This window comes from Heloderma suspectum, chromosome 3, assembly GCF_057233095.1.
Source record: "Heloderma suspectum isolate Gila_16-S chromosome 3, 16-S_ref, whole genome shotgun sequence".
Lineage (NCBI taxonomy): Eukaryota > Metazoa > Chordata > Lepidosauria > Squamata > Helodermatidae > Heloderma > Heloderma suspectum.
The window spans coordinates 7,132,081-7,158,708 of NC_139460.1; the positions used below are offsets into that span (position 1 = coordinate 7,132,081).

General features: G+C 49.6%; 1 protein-coding gene across 2 annotated transcripts; it reads right to left on the reverse strand.

Annotated features, from left to right (window-relative positions):
* Nucleotides 1–2,921: 2,921 nt before the first annotated feature.
* Nucleotides 2,922–20,316, reverse strand: SERPINH1 (serpin family H member 1). Of its 2 annotated transcripts, XM_084842417.1 has the most exons (6): nucleotides 20,238–20,316; nucleotides 15,980–16,023; nucleotides 10,877–11,526; nucleotides 9,725–9,823; nucleotides 8,035–8,267; nucleotides 2,922–5,512 (listed from the first exon to the last, which is right to left on the reverse strand). In XM_084842417.1, exons 3-6 carry the CDS (start codon nucleotides 11,502–11,504, stop codon nucleotides 5,210–5,212), a joined length of 1,263 nt encoding a protein of 420 aa, XP_084698543.1. In that variant the 5' UTR covers nucleotides 11,505–11,526; nucleotides 15,980–16,023; nucleotides 20,238–20,316; the 3' UTR covers nucleotides 2,922–5,209. The 2 variants fall into 2 exon arrangements, with proteins under 2 accessions (XP_084698543.1, XP_084698544.1); XM_084842418.1 differs by lacking the exon at nucleotides 15,980–16,023.
* Nucleotides 20,317–26,628: the final 6,312 nt, after the last annotated feature.

The window sequence follows — 26,628 nt, forward strand, 5'->3', positions numbered from 1 at the left end:
CACCACTGAGCCATGCTATGCCCTACGGATGCCAAGAGTTACACAGCATCTTGTTGAAGTCCTGTGCAAGTGGGGTGGAGGGGTTCCCAGTCAGCAGATGCCCACGCGCTAATACAGCTTCCACAAAGAGATAATGGGGCTGCGGGTGGGCATAGTAGGACCCGATGTTTGCACATCCTGGTTGCTGTATGTGCTGCCCTCCTGTCCATTCGCTAGCGCCTACTTGGCTCTAGCTCCCTTAGGCCAGAGGCCCGAGCACCTTCCTGTGGCTCCTAGTTCTGTGCTAAACCCATTTCTCGTGTTGCACTGCTTGTATTCCAAAACTCTTGCATGCCCAAGCAGCTTCCCTTCTGCCTGCCAGCCTGCACAGGCTTTTTTTGTGCATCCCTCTGCCTTACAAGCAAATTCAGAATGGTGGTCGTGCTTTTAGGTCTTTGCACAGTTTTATTTGTCTTGGTTTGATGATGTGCTGCAGTGTTTTTTTACTCCCTGCTGTTATTGTGTGTGTGCTGTTTATCCTTGGTTCTATTATTGAATACTCAATTTACATGTACACTACCCAAAGAGTTTCAGTTATTGGGTGGTCTACAAGTAAAATAATTGTGAATGCCACATTTCTGTTAAGTAACAGCCTTTAAGTAACGGTCTCTCAGCCTACACAATCTCTCTTGCTGTGATGATAAAGCAGGGTCAGAGGAGATTATGCCAGCTCCTCAAAAGAAGGGAGATTAAAATGTCATATTTAAATAGAAGGGCTAGAGATGAGAACATGACAGGGAACTAGACACCAGCAATCCTTGGCAGGTCATGCCCTCCTGAGGAAGGTCCCCTCCCCCCTAAATCTGGATTCTCCAGTATGGCACCTGTAGACATCAGACTCCCTTCCCCTCCCAATTTTAATTTTATTAAGATATTCTTTAAAAAGTAAGTGGGAGGCAGGCATGCTGCAAACTGAAGTTTCGCACTCTAGTGCCATCATTGCATCATTTGTGTCCAAAACACCTACTCCTGAGGTGTCCCTTTCTGAAGGTGAGCACTCCTTCGCACAGGAGCCCTGCTAGCTCCTAGGAGCACCTAGGACTCTAGGTGGTGGGCGCTCCCCCACTGGAGGCGTTCAAGATGAGGCTGGACAGCCATCTGTCGGGGATGCTCTGACTTGGATTCCTGCCTTGAGCAGGGGGTTGGACTTGATGGCCTTGTTGGCCCCTTCCAACCCTACTATTGTGATTCTAGCCTGTTGCTTGAGGGGGCAACACCCCTGGGGATTGGGGGGCAGGGGGCTCTGCCTCAGAGCCAGAGTCCCTCTCTCCTGACGGGCGGCCCTGCAGCCACTTCCCCTGAGGGCTCAGGCTGCTGTGGGTCTGGTGGCAGCCCCTGGTCTGGGGCACCCTGAGCTCCTGGGACCTCTGGCAATTTTGTCATTGTTATATTATCCGAGTCCGCATGATGGTGCTGGAAGGCAGCGAAGGCCTGCCCTCCAGCACCATGTCTTCCGGTTTTGTGTTTCGCAGCTCAGGCCCACCATCTCTGCCTCGTGCTTTGGTTCTTGGGCAAGTTACTCTTCTTTTAGTCTCACCAGCTTGCCTTCTGCGAGATTGTTTTGTGCCCAACCAGGCCCACTACAGCAGCCATTTCATGAATGGGCAAACCGCTGCGGCAGCCATTTTTTGAGAGCGCTCATGACATTCTCCCAATTCTCAATGTACCTACTGACCCACAAGGGTCAAGAATCCCCCATCTAGATGGCTTTTAATTTTTGCTCTGATCAGTGTTGGTGATCCCTCAGGATTGGCAAACCTGCCACCCGATTTTACGCAATTCCCTGACTATGCTGAACCCTCTTTCCCCATCCTTGTGCCGCCAGACTGCCTTTCTGTGACCAAGCTCACTTTTCCGGGCCTGTGGTAAATCCTGAACAGGCCCTCTGCCAATTTCACGTGGAGGGGAGCGACCCAGAGAGGGGCAGCCCCGCCACCACTTGACTCTGGTCCAGCTGATGTGGAGCCCCCGACAGACTGGCCCCTAAGGACGTGCTGCCCTGGACCGAGATCCCTCACCCTGCCATAGACCCAAAACTGGATCCTGGGTCTTTGTAGCACAGTCCTGCATCAAGCAAGCCTGTCGGCCTGTCTCCCGGAGCCAGGCTGTACGTGCTTGAGAATGATCAACACCAACTCAGTGAAAAATATTTTATTGCAAAAATAGTACAACAAAAGTCTGGTGCAATAATAGAAAATGAGGCATTGGATGCTTACTCCCAGGTGATGCAGCCCAGGCCGTTCATCCCCTGGCCAAGTGCCTCCCCCCTGCCCCTACACCAGGGCCGAGTGCAGATTCTTCTTTGCTGCATCTTTTTCATGCATGGCATGTTCTCGTGCACACTGCGCTGCTCCTGAAGTATAGCATTTCCGTGTTTTCATAGCCTTGTTTTCCCTGATCCACCCCAGCCTCTGCCCAAATGTTGGTGTAATAAAAGCAATGCGTTGCCACAGTGGAACTCTCTTAGCAGCAGCAGATGTACCTTTGGAATTGGGAGATGTCTCAGCACAAGGGGAAACTGAGATGGCCCCCAGAAACGGCTGGATCACAAGCCAGATCTTCATTTGATATGCAAATGTTAGAGCTGTCAAAAGTGCAGGGAGGAGGTTTGGCAGTATGCCCATTTCAATTGGTCTGCAAAAGGCTAATGGGCAGGTTTGCTTCACTTTAACTATGAAATACCACTATTCCAGAAGGGATGTGGTCAGGCCACAAGTTAATAAGAACCATGTTGCATCAAAGTAGAGGCCTGTTCAGTCCCACACTCTGCTCCCACAGTGGCCAACAGGATGGCAAACCCACAAGCAGGACTGGAGTACAACAGCACCCCCCCCCCACCCACGTCCCCCAGCAGCTTGGTGCACAGAAGCAGACTGCCTGTGATACTCCAGGTGCCATACAGCCTTGGGGCTAGTGCCCATCAATTGTCTTCTCCTCCAGGAACTTGTCCTGTGAACATGTCATGTTTTGTGAAAGGTGCTGATCATCCCCAGAAAGTCTGTGGATGTCTAAAAAGCAACACGGGAGAGGGAGGGGGGGAGAGAGAGCGAGACCTTGCTGGAAGGTCTCTGCCACCAAATTTGATTAGGTTCAAGAAGTGGGGGAAACAGGCTATTTTCAGAGATTTGTAAAGCCTGCTTGCCCTCATGGAAAGTGACTTTTGCTCAATTTGCTGCTGACAGCTGCATCTCTGGCCACTTTCCAAAGCAGCAAGTCATGCCTAAGCGCTACTACACCCAGTGCTGCAAGCTCATCTCCTCCCCCCCAGCTATTGCCTCTAGATTAACCTACAAGGCTGACCTAACATACCCAGAGCTTTCCCTTGCTGGCATGGGTCCCCGCCACAGTAAGAGGATGGGGTAGACTCTGTGGGCACCCACATTCTTCCATTTCTATCACTGGTGGGGAATATGTGGCCTGCCAGATCTTGGACTTCAGCTCCCATCATCCCTCACCATTGGCTGTCCTTGCTAGGGCTAATGGGAATTGCAATGCAACATCTGGAGGGCCAATCCCCCACCCAATTCAGATAAGGGGGGATAGCGTGTCCAGTGGAGTGCTCCAGATATGCCTTTGAGTTCTGTATCCAAGACTGGCCATATGGGATCAGACCAGAGGGACCATCAAGTCCAGCACTCTGCGAGTCCGATGGGTGGAGAACAGGCAGCCTGTTGTCAGGCCCCACGTGCTATCCTGCCTCCGAACACAGACGTTACAGTTTTAGCTAGCATGCCTAAGACGCAGATGTTGGTCTACACACAGCAAATCTTTGAATTCATGGAGATTCACACTCCTACCTCCGTTATTACAAGCCATTACCTCCATTATTACAAGTCATTACAAGCCACTCTGACCTCTGACTTTTGAGTTAGGCATATGAATTTGTTCTGGTTATGGGTCTACTTTTCCCCTTAGTAGTAAGTACTGAAGACCTGACCAAGTCCCTTTAGTCAGTTCAGCATGGCTTCTAAGATTAGACGCACCCCCTCAGCTGTTAGTTCAAGTAGATCATTTGTCTTGTGGTGTTTGGATGTAGCTACAAAAATATGAGAGAACCACACACAGGGAGGGTATTTTTTTAAAAATGTATAGATCAGCCAAGGGGGAATTTAGCCTGTGAGAGGAAAAGGAGGGCTTTGCTACCAGAGATCAGTTTGCTATGTCCCAGGTACACCCACAGGGCTATCCACCCCCATGCACCTAAACTGCTTTGTCTGCCATCAATGCACTTAAGCAGTGTTCAGTGGTTCATGTATCACACACCTTGAACAAACAATCAAATTCTTTTTTCCATGTCACCTGTATTGGGGGTCTTTCTGTTTATCCATAGAAGTATGTATGTGGTTGAAGTAAAATGTATGATCTCTTCTAAGAGTGCATTTGTATTTTTAAATTGCCCCACCTTTCTTCTTAACAATGCAATGTGGGTTTCATGGGTGAGAAATCACCAACAGATCAGAAACCTTATCTCCCCCCCGCCCCTGCCACACACATAATTACTGGTTCTTATATAAATAACGGGTACCAATTCAGAATTTCATCCTTCTCTTGATGACCTGTGCATGGGGGTTTATACCCCTACTTTGCATTGAGTGGAGTAGATACTGAGGAATTAAAATAATCTCTCACCTTATACTGAAAGGTTGAGGCATGTTTAAGCTCATTGTCTTAGGAGGCAATCCTTTGTACATTTAGACAGAAATGTTTACAACTCCCAGAATGCTGGGAATTGTGGGACTTTCTTCTGTCTAAATATACATAGAATTGCGCCTTATGTTACTTTGCAACAGAAATTGCAGTTCTTACTCCCTTTGTGCTGTGATGGACTCAAAGATTAGCATCCCAACCAAGAAAGATGAGCAAAATCTGCAAGGAGCCTTCAGTGGTAGCAGAACGGGTAGTTCAGGGAAATTACTCCCTATCCTTTTATTTCCCACCCCACACCCCCCTATTATGACCACCAGTATTTATACAGAGCAATCTTCTGCAGGTTACTTAGGAGTAAGTCCCACTTAATTCAGTGGGGCTTGCTCCAATGTAAGTATGCATGGGATTGCAGCCTTAATGGCTTGGGAGCACCAGTTCATAAAAGATACATGACACTGTACCCCCCCATTTAAGAAACAAAACCCCAAAACATCCATACCTCACAAGCACACATATGCACAAACTACAATTCATCGCGCATTTTGTCTCCTTTGGGTCTAACTAGTCTGCCAATGAAAAGGATTGAATTGGTCTTGTTGTCCTTGATGAGGAAAATGAATGGGTGATCAGCATAGAAAAGCTTTGGGTTTTTCATCTCTTCCCGGCCGTAGATGTCCCCATCAAAGGGGTTCCCCTCTGTGTCCCACTCGAGGGCTGCAGCATGGAAGACGTTGGAGAGGTAGAGATCCTTCTTGCCGGAGATCTTGGACAGGTCAGCCTTTGTTTTGTCGACAGCTTCAGTTAAACCAAGGTCAGCCAAGTGTTTCTGGAAATGAGGAATAGATATGTTGGGAGGTCAGAAACTTTTGCTGTTTTATAAATCTATTATATATGATTTTCGTCACCTGTTACCTGCCAAACCATTTCTGTTTTCTATGACATTGTACAATAGGCGTTTATCACTCTCCTTTTATAAAATAAACGCAAAAGTGACTTACAAAAATGTGTGTAAAGTAATGTAACACCCAGTAAAAGTCAGTTCAAATTGCTAATATTAATTCCATATAGTAACATCAAAAGTGAGATAAAACAATTCATCGGAAAAACAGGTTGAAAGGACAAAAAGCTCAGTAAAATAATAAGGTCTGAGCAGCTCACTCAAAGCTTAAAAGACTGGAAGAGGGCCTAATTGGGGAGGTAATGTATTCCCATACTGAGGCTGCAATCCTATGCTAACTTAGCTGGGAGTAAGCCCCATTCAACTCAATGGAACTTATTTCTGATTAGGCATGTATAGGATTGTGCTGTTAACCTCAAACTGTCATGGGTGCTGGTCATAAGAAAGACCCTATATGGTTTTCTTTTCTCGTGTTTTCTTTCCTCTCTTTTTTCTTCTTTTTCCTATAATGGTTGTTGGAACTGAATTCCATCTTACCACCCCCTCTGCTTTTTTTGGTTAATCATTGGGTTGCAAATAAAAATATTTTTAAAAGACATTCCCTCTGTAAGTAAAAAAGGAAAGCATGCAAAATATATACAGTGAGACACTGATACCTGCTTGTAAGAATGGAAGTGTAGATAATACTTCATTTAGTTGTAAATTAACATGGCTAGATGTTAGCCATGGCTAGACTATGTAAATTAACATGGTCAGATTTGCACCCCTGTTCAGGAAATACATGAAAAAGTTTCAATGAGAAACTTGATTAAAATCAGTGATTTATAAATAAATAGTTTTTCTATAATGTACAATATTGGATTTTTAAGGTTTTTAATCTTTGTAAACCACTTTGTAAATAGCTTTGGCTGGGGGGCGGAATAGCAACGTAATAAATGAAGTGAGAAGAAATGCTAGGGGGAAATCCCACGCAGGGCTTAGGGACAACAGAGATGGTGCCTCGTGAGCAGTACGTCCGGAAAAGGGGAACGGCAGGCAGAAAAGCCAAAAGGTATGGAGAGGCTCAACCATCAGTGGGAACCTGAGAGAATGAGGGGAAGAAGACAGAAATCAACAGGGAGGCCAGGGGAGCAACTGGGCCAGAGGGCACGAGGCACCATTTGCTGTAGCCCCAAAGGGAGGGAACAGGCACAAGAGGCGGGAGACCGTGCTGCAGGGAGGCCCACAAGGTGATTTTGGGAAAGTGGGGAGGCTGAACTTCCCACATGCCGTTTGGCAAGCCTGTGTGGGTGAGCGAACACAAACACTCATGAACCCCTCATGTTTGCAAACCTAGAAAGATGCCTGAACCTGGGTCAGGCTATTTGCCCCTCTAGCAGCGGCACCCCAGGGTCACCCCCATCATCGGCCACCTGGTCCTTTTAAGCTGGAGATGATAGGGCAGCCTTCATCCCCAGCCAGGCGCCCTCCAGATGTGGAGGGACTACAATTCCCATCATCCCCAATCAGCATGCCCCTGCTGGCTGGGGCTGATGGGAGTCCAAGACACCACCAGCCCGGGAAAGGCTGGGCCAGGGATTGAACCTGGGACTTTCCGAATGCAAAACAGGTGCTCCACTCTGAATTATGGTCCTTCGATATCCCCTAAAGCAGGCATGGAAAGCCCCTGGCCCAGAGGATCTCACGCGAGGCCACTCCCCTCCCCAACACCCCATCCCCAGAAGGCTGGTGGGGAGCGGAAGCCCGGCCATGACCCCCAATCCATGATCAGAGGTAACAGCAGGGGATTCCCTTGTATGCTGTTCCCCCTTGTATGCTGTTCCCCCTCCCAAGTGGGAGGGAAATGGTGTGCAGGGGAATCCCGTTATCTCCGATCAACAGCAGAGGATTCCCTTCCAGCAAGCTTGGCCCATCCCACACTGGGGGAAGGCGTGAGGCAGGTGAAGCTGCAGCAACTACGGCATGGGGTGGAGGACCGTTCCTCCACCCAGTGCTTCAGTCAGGGCAGCTTTCTGCCCGCCCACTGTGCCACTGGGGCGTGGCTACACCCATGGACTTCATCTGACCCGTGGTGGGCTGAGTGGGGAGTCATCCAGTCCCCGCTCACCCTGAACACGGTCCCCACCCCTTACCCTAATACAGTGGAAGCTGGGGGCTCTGACATCCATGAGGTGGTGAATCCACTCCAGGTTTCAGTCAGAACTCTCTAGGAGCCATCCAAGGTGCAGAAGAGAAGAGTTCTGATGGAAACCCGGAGCGGAGTCACTGGCTCGCTGACATCAGAGCCCCCAGCGCCCCAATGGCGAGAGGGCTGGGACTGAAGTGGGAAAGAAATCCAGGCCAGAATCTCCTCCCCTGGACGGTGCTGGGCCGCTCAGGGGCAGGCGGGATTCCGACCCCACACATCAAAGAGCGGAGGGACTCACTCCCTTGAATCGTGGAGTACTCACGTGGAGGTCGTGGCTGATGTCCAGGCTGACCTTGGGCAGGGAGATGGCCACAGCCCTCGTCTTCAGCTTGCCCAGCCAAACCTTCAGCTGCTCCCGGGTCAGCAGCTTCTCCACCCGCTCCAGTGGTTCCACATGGTTGGGCATGATGAAGAGCATGCTGGAGAGCTTGTGGGCCAGCGGCATCTCCAGGACCTGCAGCTTCTCCTCCTCATCACTGAAGTACTTGTACAGCCCTTGAAAAACCAACATAAATAAATCGGTGGCTGATCTCGCGCGTGGGGGGGGGGGAGCACAACCTGCAGGAGAAGGAAGGCCTGAGCAGGAAGGCAAAGCAAGAGCCAGCAGGACACTAGGACACTGACATCAATGGGACTTGTGATGCTGCAGCTGCGAAGATCTGTGCAACCAGCAGGGCTGGTGTCAAGAGATTTCACTGTGTCCCCCTCCCCTCCCCTCCACACATCCAGAAATTAGTATTGAGGTCCTTCGGCTATCAACATTGAGAGTAATCCTCAGCTTACAGATTGGAAAGTTGCTCTTTATTTTTAATGGAAGAACAAGTTTCTAGCCCCTTGTGCCTTGCTTGCAAGTGAAATCGCCACTTGTTTTGCTGTTGCTGCACAACGAATTCAGTGGCAATTGCGACAGCAGCAAATGTGGCAGGGCAGGGCATGGCCCCCTGGTGGGTTCTGGGTGGAGAAGTTGCCCACCCTTGCCTTAAGGGCAAGAACACAGGCTTGGAAGCATGTGGACAAAATCTCGGAAGTGCTGTGTGTGCATGCATGGTCACAAGAGGCCACAAGGCACATACATCTTCAGTGTGCCTATCATTTTGCCCCCTTTGATGAAATAAATTGTGTGAAATAAGCGAAGGCATGCAAGATTGCCCCATTTTTACCATCCATATTGGTTGCAGACATTCATTTTTTATAGAGCAGAATATGGATCACGCTGTTGCAGAATTTGGATCATCTCATTGCAGAATTTTGCCATTTCTTAAAATGCAGAATATAAAGTGCCCTCCTCTGAAAAAGGAAGAACTTCCGATTGACGGAAGGAGCAAAGAAGGATGTGTTGAGATACAAAGAAGGCCACACCTGGAGGGGAGAACTGAGCCACTATATGCAATTCTGGGCAGGAGCAATTCTGCCTACAGTAGTTCCAGCTCTTTGTTTGTTTGGGTCCTACCAGACTTTTAATCACTTTCAGCTAGCTATGTGGCATGATGCGAGAAAAATCAAGAGGCTGAACCCCACTTCACTCACTCTTACAGTAGATCCATTGAAATCAATGAAACTTATAGTCATGGCTAATTTGATTTCAGTGAGTCTCCTCCAAGTCTGACTAAATCTGGATCCAATGCAAGCATTTTTTTCAACCAGTTTCTTAGGGTGCATGGCTGACTGGGGAATGCTGGGAGTTGTAGGACTTTTTTCTGTCTAAACACGCATAAGATTATTTATATCCTTTAATATATTTATAATATTTAATATATTATAAAGACATTTATGTACCACTCCACACCTAGACAGATTCCAGAGCGGTGGATTACGCCATTAGTGTTGTGGGCAAATGTTAGAATCCTGAGAGCTCCATGTGGAGATTCATCCAAGGGCAAATGTTAGAATCCTGAGAGTGACATGGAGAATCATCCAAGAGTGGATTTTACCTCACTTCCCAGCCCTCTTACCTGTACGATGCATCATGGGAACACCAACCGTGTAGGAACGGGTCACCATAAAGCCACGATTGTCCACCATCTTGTGGTGGAACCTCTCATCCCAGTGAGCTACAAAAGCAAAGAGGTGTGATGAGGGAAGACCACTTTATAGCGGAAAAGAGCAGGGGGTTGTCGTATCACATGCTCCCATTCCAACCTAAGAAGACTTGCCACAAAGCAATCGACAAGGGGGGTGGCTAAATACATCCAACTTGCTCTGAGCCACGGCTTCCAATCAGACATTTGAAGAAGCCAAATCCCAGAAACCAGCAACATGTACAAAATGGACGCCTATTTAATTTTTTGCAAAGGGGTAGATGAGTTACAAACAAGTAGAAAGCCACTGGCCGTACCAATACTGGACAACTGTTAGGAACAGGAAGCTGGACTAAATGGACCCCCAGTCTTTAGAAAGGGCCATACTGGGAAGGACCATTGCTCAGTAGTAGGGCCCCTGCTTTGCATGCAAAAGGTCCCAGGTTCGATCCCTGGCATCTCCAGGTAGGGCTAGGAAAGAATCCTGCCTGAAACCCTGGAGAGCTGCTGCTGCCTGTCAGTGTCGACAATACAGCTTCTGATGTTCCTAATCTAGCAGGGGTCTTCTTATAGATTTTAACACAATGGCAGGCAACCTGGTGGCCTCCAACTGTTTTGAACTACAACTCCCATAAGCCCCAGCCAGCATGGCCAATGGTCAGGAATTATGGGAGCTGTAGTCCGGAACATATGGTTGCCTTTGCCGGATTTAACACACTGAGGTTTGGAAGCTTACCCATCCTTCATCAGTCGCATCACTGGCTTAAAGCAGGGATGTAGAACCTCAGGCCGCGGGCCAAATTTGGCCCTCTGGGGTTCCCCAGATGGCGACAATTCCTTTTGCCGACTGTTTGGTGGTTTTAGCCCCGCCCCCATGCTAAACAGTTGAAATGCCTCTCCTACGGCTTGGTTACTGGCAGGAAGAGCTTTAAGCTAAAATAGTCGGTTATTTTTGGCCCCACCTCTTTGCCTTTGGCCCCGCCCACCACTGGAATGTGCCCTCCCCATTTCTCCGAAACGGAATTGGGTCCTTGGGCCGAGAAAGGTTCACTACCCCTGGCTTGAAGCTCATCGATTTCTACTTACGCTTGAAGAACATGGCGTTGACGATCAGGGCGCCATCCGTCTTCTCCACATCTTTGGTGACCTCGGGCAACTTGCCGTCAGTGGTCTGGGCCGCCCACTCATTGATGGATTTCAGGGCACTCCGCTTGTCCCGGAAGTTGATCTTGGAGTGGTCATAGTTGTAATGCTTCTTGCTGCTCTTCACAAAGTCGTCAGTGAAGCTGATGGAGCTGGGGCCGTAGAGGCGGTTGCCGATCTTCCAGGTGACGTTACGGGCCGTGGCGTTGCTCACGTCGCTCAGGAGCTCCGACAGGCCGCTGTGCACATAGTCGTCGCTGAGTTTGTCGGCGCTGAGCAGGGCCTTGGCCTGGGAGGCCGTGGTGGCCTTGCCACCGAGAGACACCAGTCCGAGGGAAGAGGCGACCACCACTGGAGAGATCAAGATGTTCTCCATGTTCTTGTCTTTCGCCATCGCATGGTAGAGGTTGAAGGCCAGAGTGGCACTGCGGTCAGCCAAGGTGGTGGCCTTGTCGCTCAGCTTCTTGTCTTCAACAGCGGCTTTCTTCTCACTTGGCTTCTTGCCTTCTGGGGGCACGGCGGCAACTAGAGCGCCGAGCGCTAGGAGCCGGATCCACCACATGGCTTCCATGGGAACCGGGACCAATCTGAGCCTGTAAGGAAGCAATATGGTTGGTCAGCAGGATGGAACAGTACTCCAGTTCACCTTTCTCGAACTGTGCCCACCTGCCCCAATCTGGTGCCCTCCAGATGTGCTTGACTGCAACTCCCGCAATCCTCAGCCAGCATGGCCAACTGTGGGAGTTGTCCTCCAGCATATTTGGAGGGCACCAGATTGGGGCAGGCTGGATTATGTATTACACAAGGAAAGGGCCAGCGTCAAGGGGAGGCATGGTCAGGCACCCGTCGAGGGCTCACGCCTCAGCAGGGGCTCACTGGCAATAGCCCCCTGGAGTTGCTCCTCCTCTTCCCCATGGAAACCTGCACTGGCTTCTTGCTCTGGCCAGACAACGGTGGTGGTGGTGAGGAAGAAGAGGAGCAGCTGATGACCATGGTGCTGAGAAGGTGGACCCCCTGAGGGAGGGGGCCCATGGAGCGTCTTTCCCAAGGGCCCTCCAAAACCTAGAGCCAACACTGAACGCCAGGACCGTAAGGCTCTTATACAAATCTACAATGCAGCCATATTTGGAATACAGTTCCAGTTGCTCCATCTCAAAAAGGGTATCACAGAGACTGAAAAAACCCAGCATAGGGGCACATTCCCCATCAGGAAAAGCTAACGCATTTGGGCCTTTTAAGTTAGGAAAAAAAGGCGAGTAAGGGGGGATGGGACATGACACAGGTTTACTAAAATGTGGAGGAAATGGATGGAGACCTTGTTCTCATTCTCCCATAAGAGTGGAACTCTGGGCCATCCAGTGACATTGACGAGTAGCCGATACAGAACCGAGTATTTCTACATGCAATGCATACTTAATCTACAGAAGTCACTATCTCAAGATGGTGATGGACTAGCAAAAGTGTATTTAAAAGAGGATTAAACAAGTTCAAGACATGATGAAATTGAGCCTCCTTGTTCAGAGGCAGTATACCTCTGAATTCTGGGTTGCTGGAGAGGGACAGAACTGCAGATGCTCACTTTGGGAGCAGGATGCAGGACTAGCTAGGCCTTTGGATTGCTCCAGCAGCATTCTCCTTATGGAAGGGCTTGCAATGCTTGCTTATGGCTAATCTTCCCTGCTCTTCCCCCTCCCCACTGCTAGGGAACATTAGCTGCGTGAGAGGAGATAACTAAAGGGGAGGAAAACTTGAGCAACTTCAGGGATCTTTTTGTTACTCAACAGAAATTCAAACTTTTATGTTATCTGGAAGGAAAATGATTTCAGAGTTACTTGAGAAGCTAGCGATTTTAATAATCTTTACTTTACTGTAGAGGTTTCATTCCACAAGGCAACGTATCTAGGGCAGCAGGCTGTGCTTCCTTGTAGGACCACAGGAGGGAACTCTTGGATTCCCAGAAAGTTTGAAGTCAGCAGTTTTCCAAAACTTCTGATTTAATTAAGTGCATCACAATTTTTCCAGCCTTAATTAAAAATGTGATTGCACGGTGTTAACCCTGGAGCAGTGGCTCCATCAGCAAGGCAACAGGCAGCCTCTTCTTAAGGTAGGAGGCATTTTGTTGTGTCTCTGCATCAGCAGTAGCTGAATGCTCCAAAGACTCGCATGTGTCCCCTTCAGGGGGAAGAGCCCATAGCTTAGTGGCAGAGCACATGCTTTGAAGGCTCAATCCTGGGCATTTCCCCTTTCAGAGGATCTCAGGTGGAAGGCTGAAAAAAGGCCTCTCTCTGCCCGAGTACGACCCAGTATATAAAGCAGCTTCTGACATCTCATGCAATGCCAGTGGAGGCAGAAGACCAGAGACTCAAGCAGAGGCAGCTGGCACCCTCCTCTCTGGGCAGTTGCTTTGGTCTTGCAGGAGCCTTCGACTACTTAATAAATTGATTACTTGTCGCCATTCTCTCAGGACACCCCATCTGGGAATTACTGATTTGTTATGCTAGAAGGGAGGGGCTGCATTCCTAAGAGCAGGCCAAAAGTGGTCCGAGGAGAATTTCAACCTGAAGTTACAGGGAATTCCAGAGGCAAAGGAAGAGGGGAGGGGGGAGTTGCCAACCCATCCAATGCATTACTCCCTTTCTTTTGGCTCACAGCATCAAAGGGAAGGGGGCATTACAAGCAAAATAAAATGGCCACTGCCAATAACAAGCTGGGTATGTGCGCCTTGGGGGGGGGGGCTGTAATGTCCTGTCGATCGAAGCTATGGGTTGTATCCAATGTTAGTCTATGGACAGCAGACCCCTTGAAATGAATGGGACTTTAGTCATTTCAATGGGTCTACTCTAATTAGGATAAACACTGGATGCAACCCAATGTCATCATATAGCATTACTCAGAAGGCACTAAAGGCGAAAGAAAATGCTGGCTGCCAACAGCAAGAGGGGTGCACTTTGGCAACTGAGGTGCAAGCCCAACCCAGAAAAAAAAAATCGGGAATGAGGAAATGAAATGGAGGGGGGCCTATCAGCTCAGCGCTAGTAGAGTCCTTTTGCCTGCACCTGGCATCGTACACAATCGAATAAATGGACGAAGCTATTGCTACTGATGCTTTGGCCCCATCTCAATTCAAAATAGGTCAAAAATTAGTTGCCCACCAAAGGCAGAGAGAGGGAGGGAGGTCTTTCTGGAACTACAAAGATCACCCCAAGTAATATTTTATCTGTCCATACAAAACTGCTTGGCGCTCCTATTCCACTGCTGTGCTCCACGTGCATTTTTTTGCTATGACGTCATCTGGGTGGTAGCCAAAATCTCAACAGCAGGAATTTGGGGGCACCATGCCAAGGGCGGGGACTGAGCTATGTTCCGTGCAAGCAGCGGAAAGGAGCTGGAGACTGGAATAGAGCAAGGGAAGGGAAGGGAAGGGAAGGGAAGGGAAGGCCGGCCCCCAAACATTCCTCCCCCAAAAGCAAATTTGCCATGTAGGCAGCTTTGCCACAAAAAAATCCACTCTACAATTAAGCTCTGAAAATGGCAGAGCCTCCAGCGTAGGGTTAATTTATAGTTTCATGTAACATCAATAGTTAAGTCTTTTGAAAATGGGGAGGAAAGGGAGATTAAAACCGCAAAGGATTTTAAAATTAGAACTCTATTTCCAAGGCAAAGACTTTCTGTAAATACTCTGTAGCCAGATCAAAGTGTCCCTGGTTAGATTTAATGTACAGGGGACGGGGGGACGGACTTGTGGCTGTCCAGAAGTTTCCACCTACAACTCCCATCATCCCTCACCACTGGCTATGGCAGATGGGAGGTGCAGGCCAAACCATGTGGAGGATCACAAGTTGCCCACCCCTGAGCGGGACACAGGTAGTGGATCTACAAAATCCATTCTACAAAATTTACACAAAATGGCTGCAGCTCGGAGGATCACTTTGGATCTCCTAATCTTCAGCATGTTCAAATCACTGAGTTGGCAGGGTGGACAGGACAGAAGCAAAGTAATTTACCGCTGACATTCTATAGGGGTAAACTACTGCTCTTTGAGAACGGAGGTGTGAACTCATCTGAGGTTGCCAGGCTGCAATCCGGAGAAATCTGTCTCTAGCACCACCACAGCCGAGGAGCAAGAACCAAGCATTGTCTACCCCACAGCAGAATCCTCACTCTTGGCTGCAGAGCTGTTAAAATGACAGGCGTGGTTCTCAGAGTTGTGGACAGGCACCCCAAGTATTTACACAACGACCATCTCCCCGCAAGGTGCCGGGTGGGAGAAGTCAGGACTGCCTCACAGGGGGTTTAGCTTGCCAGGGTAGATGTGCCAAGCACAAAAGGAGAAGCACTGCGGCTTAAACTTCAAGGTAGATTGATGTCAGCCTTCTCCAACCTGGTGCCCTCCCAATGTGTCGGACTACGACTCCCAGCATCCTCCAGCCCACATGGCCAGTGGAGGGCACCAGGCTGGAGGAGGATTCACGTTATGGAGCAGGGAAAGAAGTCTTACATGCAACACAGCAGTGTTATCTGCTCAAGGAGGTCACTGAAATTCCTTTGTTGGAAGTGATGGGCACTTACGTGGCTTTAAAAGAGGACGAGAGTCACTGGACAAAATTTCCTCAATGGACCCTCCAGGGATAGAGGCAGTGTATCTCGGAGTACCAGAATTTGAAAACAAACCTAAGAGGAAGGCTTGCACCACCATACCCAACTTGTGACATTCCAAGGGGCATCTGGCTGGCCGCTAATAGGAGATGGACCTTTGCTCGGATTCAACAAGGCACTTCTTACGTTCTGAACAGCTGGGCCGAGCCAGCTGTTTGGGATGCTTCAGGGCTGGGACACCCCGTCTCAGGGCAGAGAGGCTGGAACAGAAAGCCAAGGGACATCCCTTCAAAATTTAGGATCCTATCACTCTACCCACTGCACAGGCCCAGTTTCATTACAGGCTCACTTTGGGTGTCTGTTACACAGTTTGCTTTGCGTGTTACTTCTGACCCATTTGGGATGTGTGATGTGGCAAGTGTATAGGTTTGTTTTGTTTTCTAAAGATACCTTGAAACTTTTTCTTAGTGTGGTCAACGTTTGCCTTTTTCATTCTGAAAGAAAACAGATAAATAAGATAGTTCCCTCAAGGACCTGCGCGTGTTGTTTTCAGAACAGAACAACAGAATTACGCTTACATGAAAGGGGTCTGGGAAGCAGACAACTGTAGGGCCGCCCTGCCAGATTGGGTGGTGGGGGTTTATTGGTGCTCTTTAATGAGGAAAACAACTCTCTAGATCTCATCGTTGTAAAGAATGCTGGAATAGTAGAGAACCAATCACAGACTAACATGGCTACCACCCTGAAATGCCTCCAGCTGCAAACAGAATGGACAGTCTGCAATCCAATCCCCGCATCCTCCTTTTTGAGGTTTTGCATAGCCACACCCACTCCAGTGTGGGCAGGGCTTCCAGGAAGGTGGGGAGGGCCAAAGCACTGCATGGCTGGAATCTGCAGCGATGGGGCCCTGGCTCAGTGGTAGAGCCCCTGCTTTGCACGCAAAAGGTCCCAGGTTCAATCCCTGACATCTCCAGGTAGGGCTGGAAAAACTCTTGCCTGAATCCCTGGAGCACTGTTGCTGCCAGTCACTGTTGACAATACTGGGCCAGATGGACCCAATATAAGGCAGCTTCCTCTCTGGACCATATATTTGGGAGGAAAGAACACTGGTGCCATTATTAGAATTACCTTTCCTTTTTTAACCTAAACCAATTACACTTTGGGGACGCGGACTGTGAAATTTGGGGTTGCCAGGCTTTTGATCAGTTTCCATTTTCAACAGTAAATGTTTTAATCCACCCTTTAGAAAACTAGCTGCCTACCGTTTTTGAATTGTTAAATATGGGCACAGCTTAGGCAACTATTCATTTCCGTGCATTTTAAGTATTGGCATGCAGTTAGTTCCCCCATTTCTCCTCCACCCCCCAGCTCATAAGGCTGGTGACAACTCCAACATTGTGGGTGATTAAAAAAGAAAAGAAAAGACAGCTTTTCCCAGCTGAATGGGCAGACTAGAAAACGCATAAATCAACTCTGGCAGCTCAGAGGATCAGAAATCCAACCCTGTGATCCCCCCTTGATTTACAGTAGGCTGCGCTATCATTCAGTAGCATGTTAAGGTTCCTCCATTCACAGCTGGCTCCACATGCCACGTAAGCAAAGACGACCTTGAGGCCTCTTTTAGGCCAGAAAAAGATGTTCCATCGGAGGAAGAGAACATTCAAAGAGAATCAAGGCCAGGGTATCACCTCTAAAAATCAATCAAAGTACTTCAAATATTCAAATATACGTCAATCAAAGCACTTCAAATATTGTTCAGTATTTATATTTATGCATGAGTTTGTCAAGTGCAAAACTGAGGTTTTATGCAATTTGATTTATTTTGGCAAACAGGCGTAAAATAAAAATAGGGAGGGAGACAGGCTGCAGGGAGCTATACAGAATAGCTGAGTCCAATTTTAAGCTAATGATACCCTTGTCTTAATTCCTTTTTTTTCTGAGCTTGCATAATACACTGTCAAGGTTTTCCCCATTTTCTCTTTCCCCAGTATTGATGGCTAGAAACTTGCTTTCCTTTTAGAGATAAGCTTTTTTGCATTCTGTGCTGGATTTCAGGTTTACACCCAGAATATACATGCACACAGCATTTCTCCGGCAACCGAGTTTTGACACTCAAAACACGAAAACAAAATTTCTGGTTAAGCAGAGAAACTGCTATGGCACAGAGGCTGCATTTTAGCGAAGTTAATTTCACATGAGAAGGAAGCCACCCTTTCTCTCCAAAGCCGCCCACCTCTGACCCGGCTTTCTAACGTTCCCTTTTCAAGCTTCTTTCCTTATCAGCAGAGCCCTGGGCTCCCACGGCAAAAAGGGAGGCCAGACTCACCGCTAAAATAGACTGGAGGTTACTTCATACCATAAATTTGCAAAGTTGTCCCAAACTGCCTCTCACACCCCCAATCCCTGTGGAGTTGCACATGTTGAAACTGGTCTTGGAAAGGATGGACTGCAACCCACAAACAGCAGCTTTCCCCAAAGATGTGTGGGACTGCAACTCCATTGGTCATGCTGGCCAGGGTTGTGATCCAACACATCTGGAGGGCACCAGATTGCTGGGAATTGTAGGACTTTTTTTCTGTCTCAACAGGCATAGGACTGCACCCTTAAGTGCTTGAATCTCTCTCACTGGGGGATCAAAACTGCTTAACACTGGTCAGTTTGCGCTTAGTGGCACCCCACAACCTTCTTTCCTCTTGTATCCTCGAACAGCATTTAAAAAATGGGTGCTGCTCCCCCCTCAAAACCACACGAGCCCTTCCAGTATCTAACCCACCCTGAAATTTAGCCTGAACACTTCCCCTCATTCTGGGCCTGTCATACAAAACTCTTCTGTGCACCCCCATCTTCGCAGGGGTCAGGCACCCCACCACCCTCTCCTCTCCAGCTGCCACTGCTTCGGAGAGGTGGAGGATTAGAGGTGGAGAATTGCTTGCCCTCTTTCCATGCCGTCAGAAGCAGCCAGGACAAAAAAGGCTTGCGCTTCATCCTGCTGGCAAAGTTCTGCCAGAGACCCAGGAATAGCCCTTGCCTCCCTGGCGCGTGGAGAGGCCAAGAGAGAGGAGGAGGATGCCCCAAGGAGAGTGCGCCCTCCCGGCCTGATCTCCAGGAGATCCCGGGGGTCCCTCCCCACCTCCGCTCTGCAAGCACAGCTACAGGGAGGCAGTTCTCTCCCTCTCTCGGAATACTAGAACCCAGTGGGGTCATCCCACGAAGCAGAGGGGTGGGAGATTCAGGTCAGATGAAAGGAAGTCCCCCTTCACACAGCGCAGAGTTAAACTATGGGATTCGCTACCACAGGATGTAGTGCCGGGAGAGAGCGCAGGACAGGAAGGCCTGGCGTGCTATGGTCCATGGGGTCACGAAGAGTCGGACACGACTGAACGACTGAACAAAAAAAACAAGGGGCTTGGACAAATCCCTGGAGAGGGAGGCCATCGAGGGCTAGTAGTCCTGATAGCTATGCTGCCTCTAGTATCAGAGGCATGATGCCTACGTGCACCAGTTGCTGGGGAACATGGGTGGGAGGGTGCTGCTGCTCACGCCCTGCTTGTGGGTTCCTGACGCACAGCTGGTTGGCCACCGCGTGGACACAGTGCTGGGCGAGATGGATCCTCGGTCTGACCCAGCACGGCTCTTCTCGTGCTCTCAGGCCACGGCGAGGACCACAAGGCGCGCCCCGCGAGGCGCTCAGCGGAGCGCACGAAGGGCCCGCTCCGCCCCGGAGGGGCTTGATCCCTCTCCAGCGCTTCTTCCCGTATCACTGCTACGACCCCGCCACCCCCGGGCCGGCAGCCTTTCGTGCTGGGTGGGCGGCCCTGGGCCGGGCGCTTCATGGACGGCTCTCCCCAGCGAACCGCTCCCCGCGCAAGCCGGGCGGCCCTGCTGCCGCGCTCCCGGGGGATCGATGAGCAGCCCGCTTCTTCGCCCAAGCGCTGGGGGGGGGGGGGTAGTCGGTCGGCCCCCACGAAGGCCGGCGCCGTCAAGGCGCCATCACGAAGGGCGCTCCGGCCCGCCAGAGGAAACAGCCACCCCGCTCGCCCGGGCTCAGAGCCAGGCTCGACGCCGTTTTAGTCCGAATAAAGCAAACCGAATCCGAATTAAGCCCCGCGCACGCTCTCCCCCAGGCACGCTCCGGGCCCCGAGCTAGCAAGTCCCCGGGAAAGGAGCCTCGGGGCGCTGATCCCGCGGGGACCTTCTCCCGCCGAAGGCCCCCACCCATCCCGCCGGGTTGGTGCCCCGTCAATCTGCAAACGGGGGTGCGGGGAGGGAGACCCCCCCCAGAGCAAACAGGCCGGCGGGGGAGGGTGTCACGGCGGGGGCCCAGCCGGCGCCAAGGCCCCTCCGGCCGATGCGATCCTCGCCACGCTGACTTGGGAAGAAGCCCCGTTGACCTCCCGGGCGCTTGCTTCCGAGTAGGCGCGCGAGACGGCTGCGCTCGCCGCGCCGCCTGAGCTTAGGCGCGCGCTGCCCCCCAGGCCGGCCCGCCTCCCGAGGAAGCGCGCGCCAAGGGCAGTTCCCAATGTCAGCCCCACTCGGAGCAGGCCCGTTGAAGCGAAGGGGGCTTAGCTTAGCCACGACCAACTCAAGTTCCCTCCGTCTCGACGGGCCTGCTCTAAGCGGGGCTGACACGGGGTACGGACTGCCCCAGGCTGCAGCGTCCCCGACCGCGCCGCCTCTCCAAGCCTCTCCAAGCGCGCGCCGCCCTCACCTCGCAGGCCTCGACCGCGCACCCAGAGCCTTCGGTCTCGCGCGCCGCGCCCTCCCGGCGATCCGCCTGCCCGTTCTGCGCGGCCGCTGCCCGGAGGAGGGGGCTATATAAGCAGGCGGGAGAAACTTCTGGAAAGTTGCGCGCGGCGGGGGGAGCTCTCCCCGCGCGCCTCGGAAGCGGACCCGAGAGCGGCCCTCCCTCCCACGGGCCCGGACGCGCTGCCAGCCCTGCAGGGTCCTACGGGCAGGCCCCTTCCGGGAACTCTGCTCTCTGCCGCTGCAAGGGAACGCCCCGATCCCTCCATCCCCCTTTCGAGCGCGGCCTGGGGGAGCTCCGCGCGGAGCCTCGAAATGCGCAAAAGGCCCCTCCTCCGTTTGGATGAGGGGGACTCCAAGGAGTGAATGGGTCCTTCAGAAACCCAAAGGTGACATCACCCCTCCAATCCCAAACAGAAATGCGTGAGGGGGAAATGGACATTTTCCAGGGTGAGAACATCAGAAGAGCCCGGCTGGCTCGAACCAGCGCCCATCCCCTCCAGCATTCTGTTCCCGCAGTGGCAAAAGGGATGCAGGAAGACACATTTCGCGGCTTGAGGCGAAGTACAAGATGGCGCCTTTCCCTTTCCATATCCAAAAGCTAGCTGGCCTGGTGGCTTAATTTTTCTTCAACATGGATAATGGGTCAGAGCACTTCACCGGACATGAAGGCAGCAGGTTGGCTGCATGGCAGGCAGCTCCCTCCTCCAACACCCGGCTGCCACCTCCCAGCATCTCTTGCCTGAGGCAGCCGCCTCACTTTGCCTAATAGTAGGGCCAGCCCTGCTGGAAGCCCGCAAGTGTGACATGAGTGCGGTTGATAGCACCTTCTTGTTCGTGTTCCCCAGCAACTGGTGCTGAGAGACATACTTCCTCCAATACTGGAGGGTAATATCAAGCCATCAGGACTAGTAGCCACTGACAGCCTTACTATTTTTTTTTTTATTTAAAACATTTGTATCTCGCCCTATATCATTAAGATCTCAGGGTGGTGTACAGATAAAATCAATGCAAACAGTATAAAACAATAAATAACTGAAATAGCTAAAAGCATATTAAACTATTAAGCTAATACCAATTTAAGAAATCTAAAACACAGTTATAACAGTGCAACTTTAGGGAATTCAATTAGCCCTCAAAGGCATTGGTGAAAAGCCATGTTTTAACTTGGCACCGAAATGAAACCAACATCTGCACCCATCAGGCATCCAAGGGGAGGGCATTCCACAACTGGGGTGTCCCACCTTAGTGCGTGCTTCGCATTGGTGGGACACAGAGGATCTCAATCCTCGGGCAGTCATATATAGGGAGAGGTGCTCCCTGAAATATTGAGGTCCCAAGCCACTTAGGGTTTTAAGTGTCATCATCAGCACCTTGAAATCTGACCAGAAGCGTTTTGGCAGCCAGTGCAATTCCTTTAAAATTGGTGTTATATGAACTTTACAAGATGTTCTGGTCAACAGTCTAGCTCCTGCATTTTGCACTAGCTGCAACTTCCTAATCAAGGGCAACCCCACGTAAAGTGCATTGCAGTAGTCTAATCGGAAAGTTACTAGCGCATGCACTACTGTGGCTAGGTTATCCTTTAGCCATAATGGAAATCATAACCCAGCACTTAGCAATGCCACCAAGGCACAGCAATTTAAATCAAAGCCATGATCTTGGTCATAAGAACATAAGAGCCCTGCTGGATCAGACCAAGGGTCCGTCTAACCCAGCATTCTGTTCACACAGTGGCCAAACAGCTGTCAACCAGGAACCCACAAGCTTGGCATGAGCACAACAGCACCCTCCCACGCATGTTCCCCAGCAACTGATGTACATAGGCTCACTGCCTCTGGTACTGGAGGTAGCACATAGCCATCAAGACTAGTAGCCAGTGATAGCCTTTTCCTCCAAGGTTTTGTCCAACCCCTTTTAAAGCCATCCAAACTGGTGGCCATCACTACTTCCTGTGGTAGCAAATTCCATAGTTTGACTATGCACTGTGTGAAAAAGGACTTCCTTTTATCTGCCCTGAATCTCCCACCAATCAGCTTCATGGGATGACCGCATTGGGTTCTAGTATTTTGAGAGAGGGAGAAAAATGTCTCCCTATCCACATTCTCCACACCATGCCTAATTTTGTAGACCGCTATCATGTCTCCCCTTACCCTCGTTTTTCCAAGCTGAACAATCCCAGCTGTTGTAACCTCATGGTCACACGTGGTCAAACCTCGTAATTTTTACATCAAAACCCACAATTCACATGCACTGGATTTTCCCATTATAGTCAATGGGGAAGACATCTGAAGCCCCGGAGAATAAGGCTAGGCGACCCTCCACCTGTGAGGCGAAGCGTAACATCTGAGCCAAGGCAGAGCCTTCTCCTCCATGAATTTGTCTAATCCCCTTGTGAAGCCATCCAAGTTGATGGCAATCGCCACTGATCTTGCAGTAGTGAATTCCATGGCTCAGCTATGGGGCTTCCAGGCAGACGGCTCCTACTGATCGTGATCAAAAGGCATTGCGCAGTATTCCGTCTTTTCCTCCTTGACTGATTTTTGGGGTGCTTCCAAGCAAGACTTTTAGAGTGCCATCACCCTGCCTCATTCGCAGTATCTTACACAGGATCCAGACGTGTGTAAAATACATCTTCCACTCATATCCCGCCTGTGTTTTCTCTTACGTTTTTTTCTTTACTGCATTTGGAGAATCCATGAAGGCAGGGGTGTGTCCCACCTTTTGGGGCCAGTGGGCACATTTGGAATTTTGAGAGAGTGTTATGGGTGCTCTCACAAAATGGCTGCCATGGAAGGGGTGCCCATTCATAAAATGGCTGCTGTGCTGGGCATGGCTGATCCCAAAACTCTCATTTCCCAGAAGGCAAACTGGTGAGGCTAAAAGAAAAGTAACTTGTCCAAGAACTGAAGTACGAGGCAGGGCTGGGGTCTGAGCTCCAAAACACAAAACTACCCTTCTCAGCCCAAATAAAGATGGCACTGGAGGGCAGCACTTCACTTTGCAGCATGCCAGCCTCCCAGTTAAAAAAAAGTTTTTAATTTTGAAAATGCTTAAGAAATAAAAGAAACAACAGGAGGGGCAGGGAGTCTGGTGGGTGCCTAGAGCATGCGTACCATGTTGGATACCCCGGCATTATGGTAGAAAAGACCGTTTTGCTGCACAATGTCCTCTTGATTGCTAGTGCTGGGAGCCCTCCATCTGGAAGGACCCTTAGTGGAAAGAAAAAAGATGGAAGGAGCAGTGGGAAAATACATGAGGTTTGCAAATTGACAATGACAATGTCTGGACTCCCCCTAAAGTTCCATGGATAAGGCAGGGTGGCTGCAGGATAAAAGACTCATCTGGAAACACCCCACATGCTGTGTGAAGGAGTCCTTCCTTTTGTCTGTCCTGAATCTCCCACCATTCAGCTTCACTGGGTGACCCCATCGGGTTCTAATGGTATGAGAAAGGGAGAAAAAGTTTCTCTTTCCACTTTGTTCCACATCATGCAAAAATTGTAGAAGCCTCTTTTGTCGAGGTCTGCCCTTAGTGGTGGGCCAGACTAAGCATCAAGGAGAATAATTTAAAACGCTGTTGCTGCTGCGGCAGCACTGATTTCTCAACTGATTGCAGGGAGAAGGGCTGTAGCTCAGCAGTACACCATATACTTTGCATGCCAAAGGTCCCGGGTTCGATCCCCAGCATCTCCAGGTAAGGCTGGAAAGGATCTTGCCTGAAACCCTGGAGAGCCGCTGCTGCCAGTCAGTGTCGATGATACTGGGCAAGATGGACCCAGGGTCTGACTCAGCATAAGGCAGCTTCCGATGTTCCTATGCTCTGAAGTCCGTAGTCTCAAGATTACGTTTGGACGTGCCTGATGCTGCATCAGGCCATTTGTTCATCTGGCTCAGGGCTGCGCGTTCTGCCTGCTGAGGGCTCCCTAGGATCTCAGGCCTAGTTGGGACTTTTGTGGGTTGTCCGAAAACAAACCCTAGTGTATCAGGCCTAGAGACCTTTGAGTTCTGGGCCTTGTTGCTCTCCCAAGTGAGTCCAGCCAACCCCACACCCACTGTGTTCTAGTTCCCAGAAGCAGGGTATGGGGCCGAGAGGGCCTGATTTGTGCCAGGGGAGTTGTGGAGCGCAAGGAGGAGGCCTTGGGCATCTCCACATATATGGCAAATGCATTGCACGTGTGCAGGACCATCCTAGGTACACTGCGGTGACCCTCCATGCTGGCTGGGGCATGCTGGGAGTAGTTTTTTCTGTCTAAACATGCATAGGATTGCGCCCTAAACCAAGGATGGGGGCAGAGAAGCTCCCTGGATATAAAGACTCCTTGATGGCCTGCGCAGTGGATGTGTGCCAGGGCATAGAAACCAGGCCTGATTCATAATTAATCTAAACAACAACAATCTGCCAGATTAACTGGCTAATGAATTTTGCTTTCTTTAAAAAATAATTACAAATTGGACTGGAAAGAGTTTGCTCACCTCTAAAAGTAATTAATTGGTTGACACGACCTGTGTTTGACATGGCTAGCTGAGGAATGCTGGGAGCTGTAGGATTTTCTTCGATCTCAGCAGGCATTTTTTTCCTTTTTATTTTTCTGAGATTTAAAAAAAAATACATACATGAATTTGTATATATTCATTGCAATGAATACATATGAAATGCATATATATGAAAATTACAACCTTACTTACAAGCAATTATACATAGGCTTCAACAAAAGTGGACCAGCTATCCAAATTAGTATATTTTCGATGGTGGCTTCTATATGCCACCCATTCAAATACTGAAAGGATTGTAAGGTTCTGTTGCATTATAATCCATTGTGTTATAGGAGGTGAGTGTTTATCCTTCAAAAGTTGTAATATCAGTCTTTTATGTGTCAAAAGGGCACAGAGAATTTATTTATGCTGACCATGCATTAATTTCTATGAAGCAGGTAAACAATTTGAAAGAGCATGTACATCAGCACATATTATAGACTGTTCCAGTACAAAATGTATCTATGTAATAACCTCCTCCCCCACAGAAGCAACTACTGGACATTGCCAAAACATATGTTTAAAAGCAGCATTAGCTGTATTTCACCATCAGCGATTAGCTGAATTACATAATCCCTTATTAAAGAGTTGTGGTGGTGTCCAGTAGACATTGTCTATGCATGCATAGGATTGTACCCTTAAACACAGTGGGGCTTACTTCTGAGTAAATATGCATAAAGATCTTGTGCAAATAACACAGCCAAAATTCATTTCCTGTTAAGCATCTAGTTCTCATGAAGGATGTCAAGGAGTCAGGAGAGGGGAGCAGACCACTTCATGGGCCCTGTTTTGATGACTGGTTAAACACATTGAGCGTGGGAACAAAAGATTTTACTTGCACCGAGGAACATTTTAATTTCATTTTAAATGTTACTTGATGCCTCTCCTTCATCCCTGATTATTTTCTCACCCAGATAATTAGCCAGGGGCCTTGAGAGGCAAGTTGTACATGGAAGAAAAGCCAACCCTATTTAACAGTTAACGCAGAGGACCAGGGGTTGCTTAGTATGCTGGTCGCGCATCATACAGCTTTCCACCGGCATTTCCAACCAGGTGGGCAGTTTCATAATGACAACACTAAAGCTGGCCAGTTAGTCATTGCTTCTTTGTTTCACATCTGCTCCCATCTAAATTTAATAACAACAAATCCAGAATATCACAGTGTTTAAGCTCAGCAGAATGAGGAGAGCAAACAAAAAAAAGGAAAGATTTAACTTCTCCTGCATGGACATCCCTTCCCGCATTTCTCCTTCAGATCCTTAGTAAGAACTAGATGCTTAATAGGAAATCAGTTAGTGCTGTATTATTTGCACAAGATCTTAATTGCTGATTTACTCTTGGAACTAGCACTGCAAGCGCCCTACATTTTGCATCTTCCCCAGCACCGCTCAGTTAACTATAGAGTGGTGGTGGTGATGCATGATGTTGGCTCAGCTGTTTGCCCCATAAAATCCCCCCCCCCCAGAAGTGAAAGATGGTTCCCACTTGAGTGTGGAGCTCCGACTCTAGTCAAGAGGGTTCTTCACTCCCAGAAGCACTGAAGCTATGTGAACAATGAAATATCTCAACTGCGGTTGCAATCCTATGCCCATTACATGGAGAATGAACATGAGAAATACTTTTCCATATCAGACCAAGATCTGACCATTCCACCACTGTGTTTACAGTGGCAGCCAGCCAGATGCTTCCATGGACCCAGAAGCAAGGCATAGAGGCAATTGCCTTCTCTTGTTCTCTGTCCCCAGCAATATGGTATGTGGAGTTCCCATTTCGCTATTATTTCACTATCCCAAAACTGTGTTTGCAGACAGCATGTAAATT

Excerpts from the sequence above, each read along its gene's own strand:
- SERPINH1 (XM_084842418.1), bottom strand. The coding sequence starts at position 11,504 with ATGGAAGCCATGTGGTGGATCCGGCTCCTAGCGCTCGGCGCTCTAGTT. Across the intron at positions 9,824-10,876 it reads CAACGCCATGTTCTTCAAGC|CTCACTGGGATGAGAGGTTC; the intron begins GTAAGTAGAAAT and ends TTGCTTTTGTAG. Across the intron at positions 5,513-8,034 it reads ACATCAGCCACGACCTCCAC|AAACACTTGGCTGACCTTGG; the intron begins GTGAGTACTCCA and ends CCTCATTTCCAG.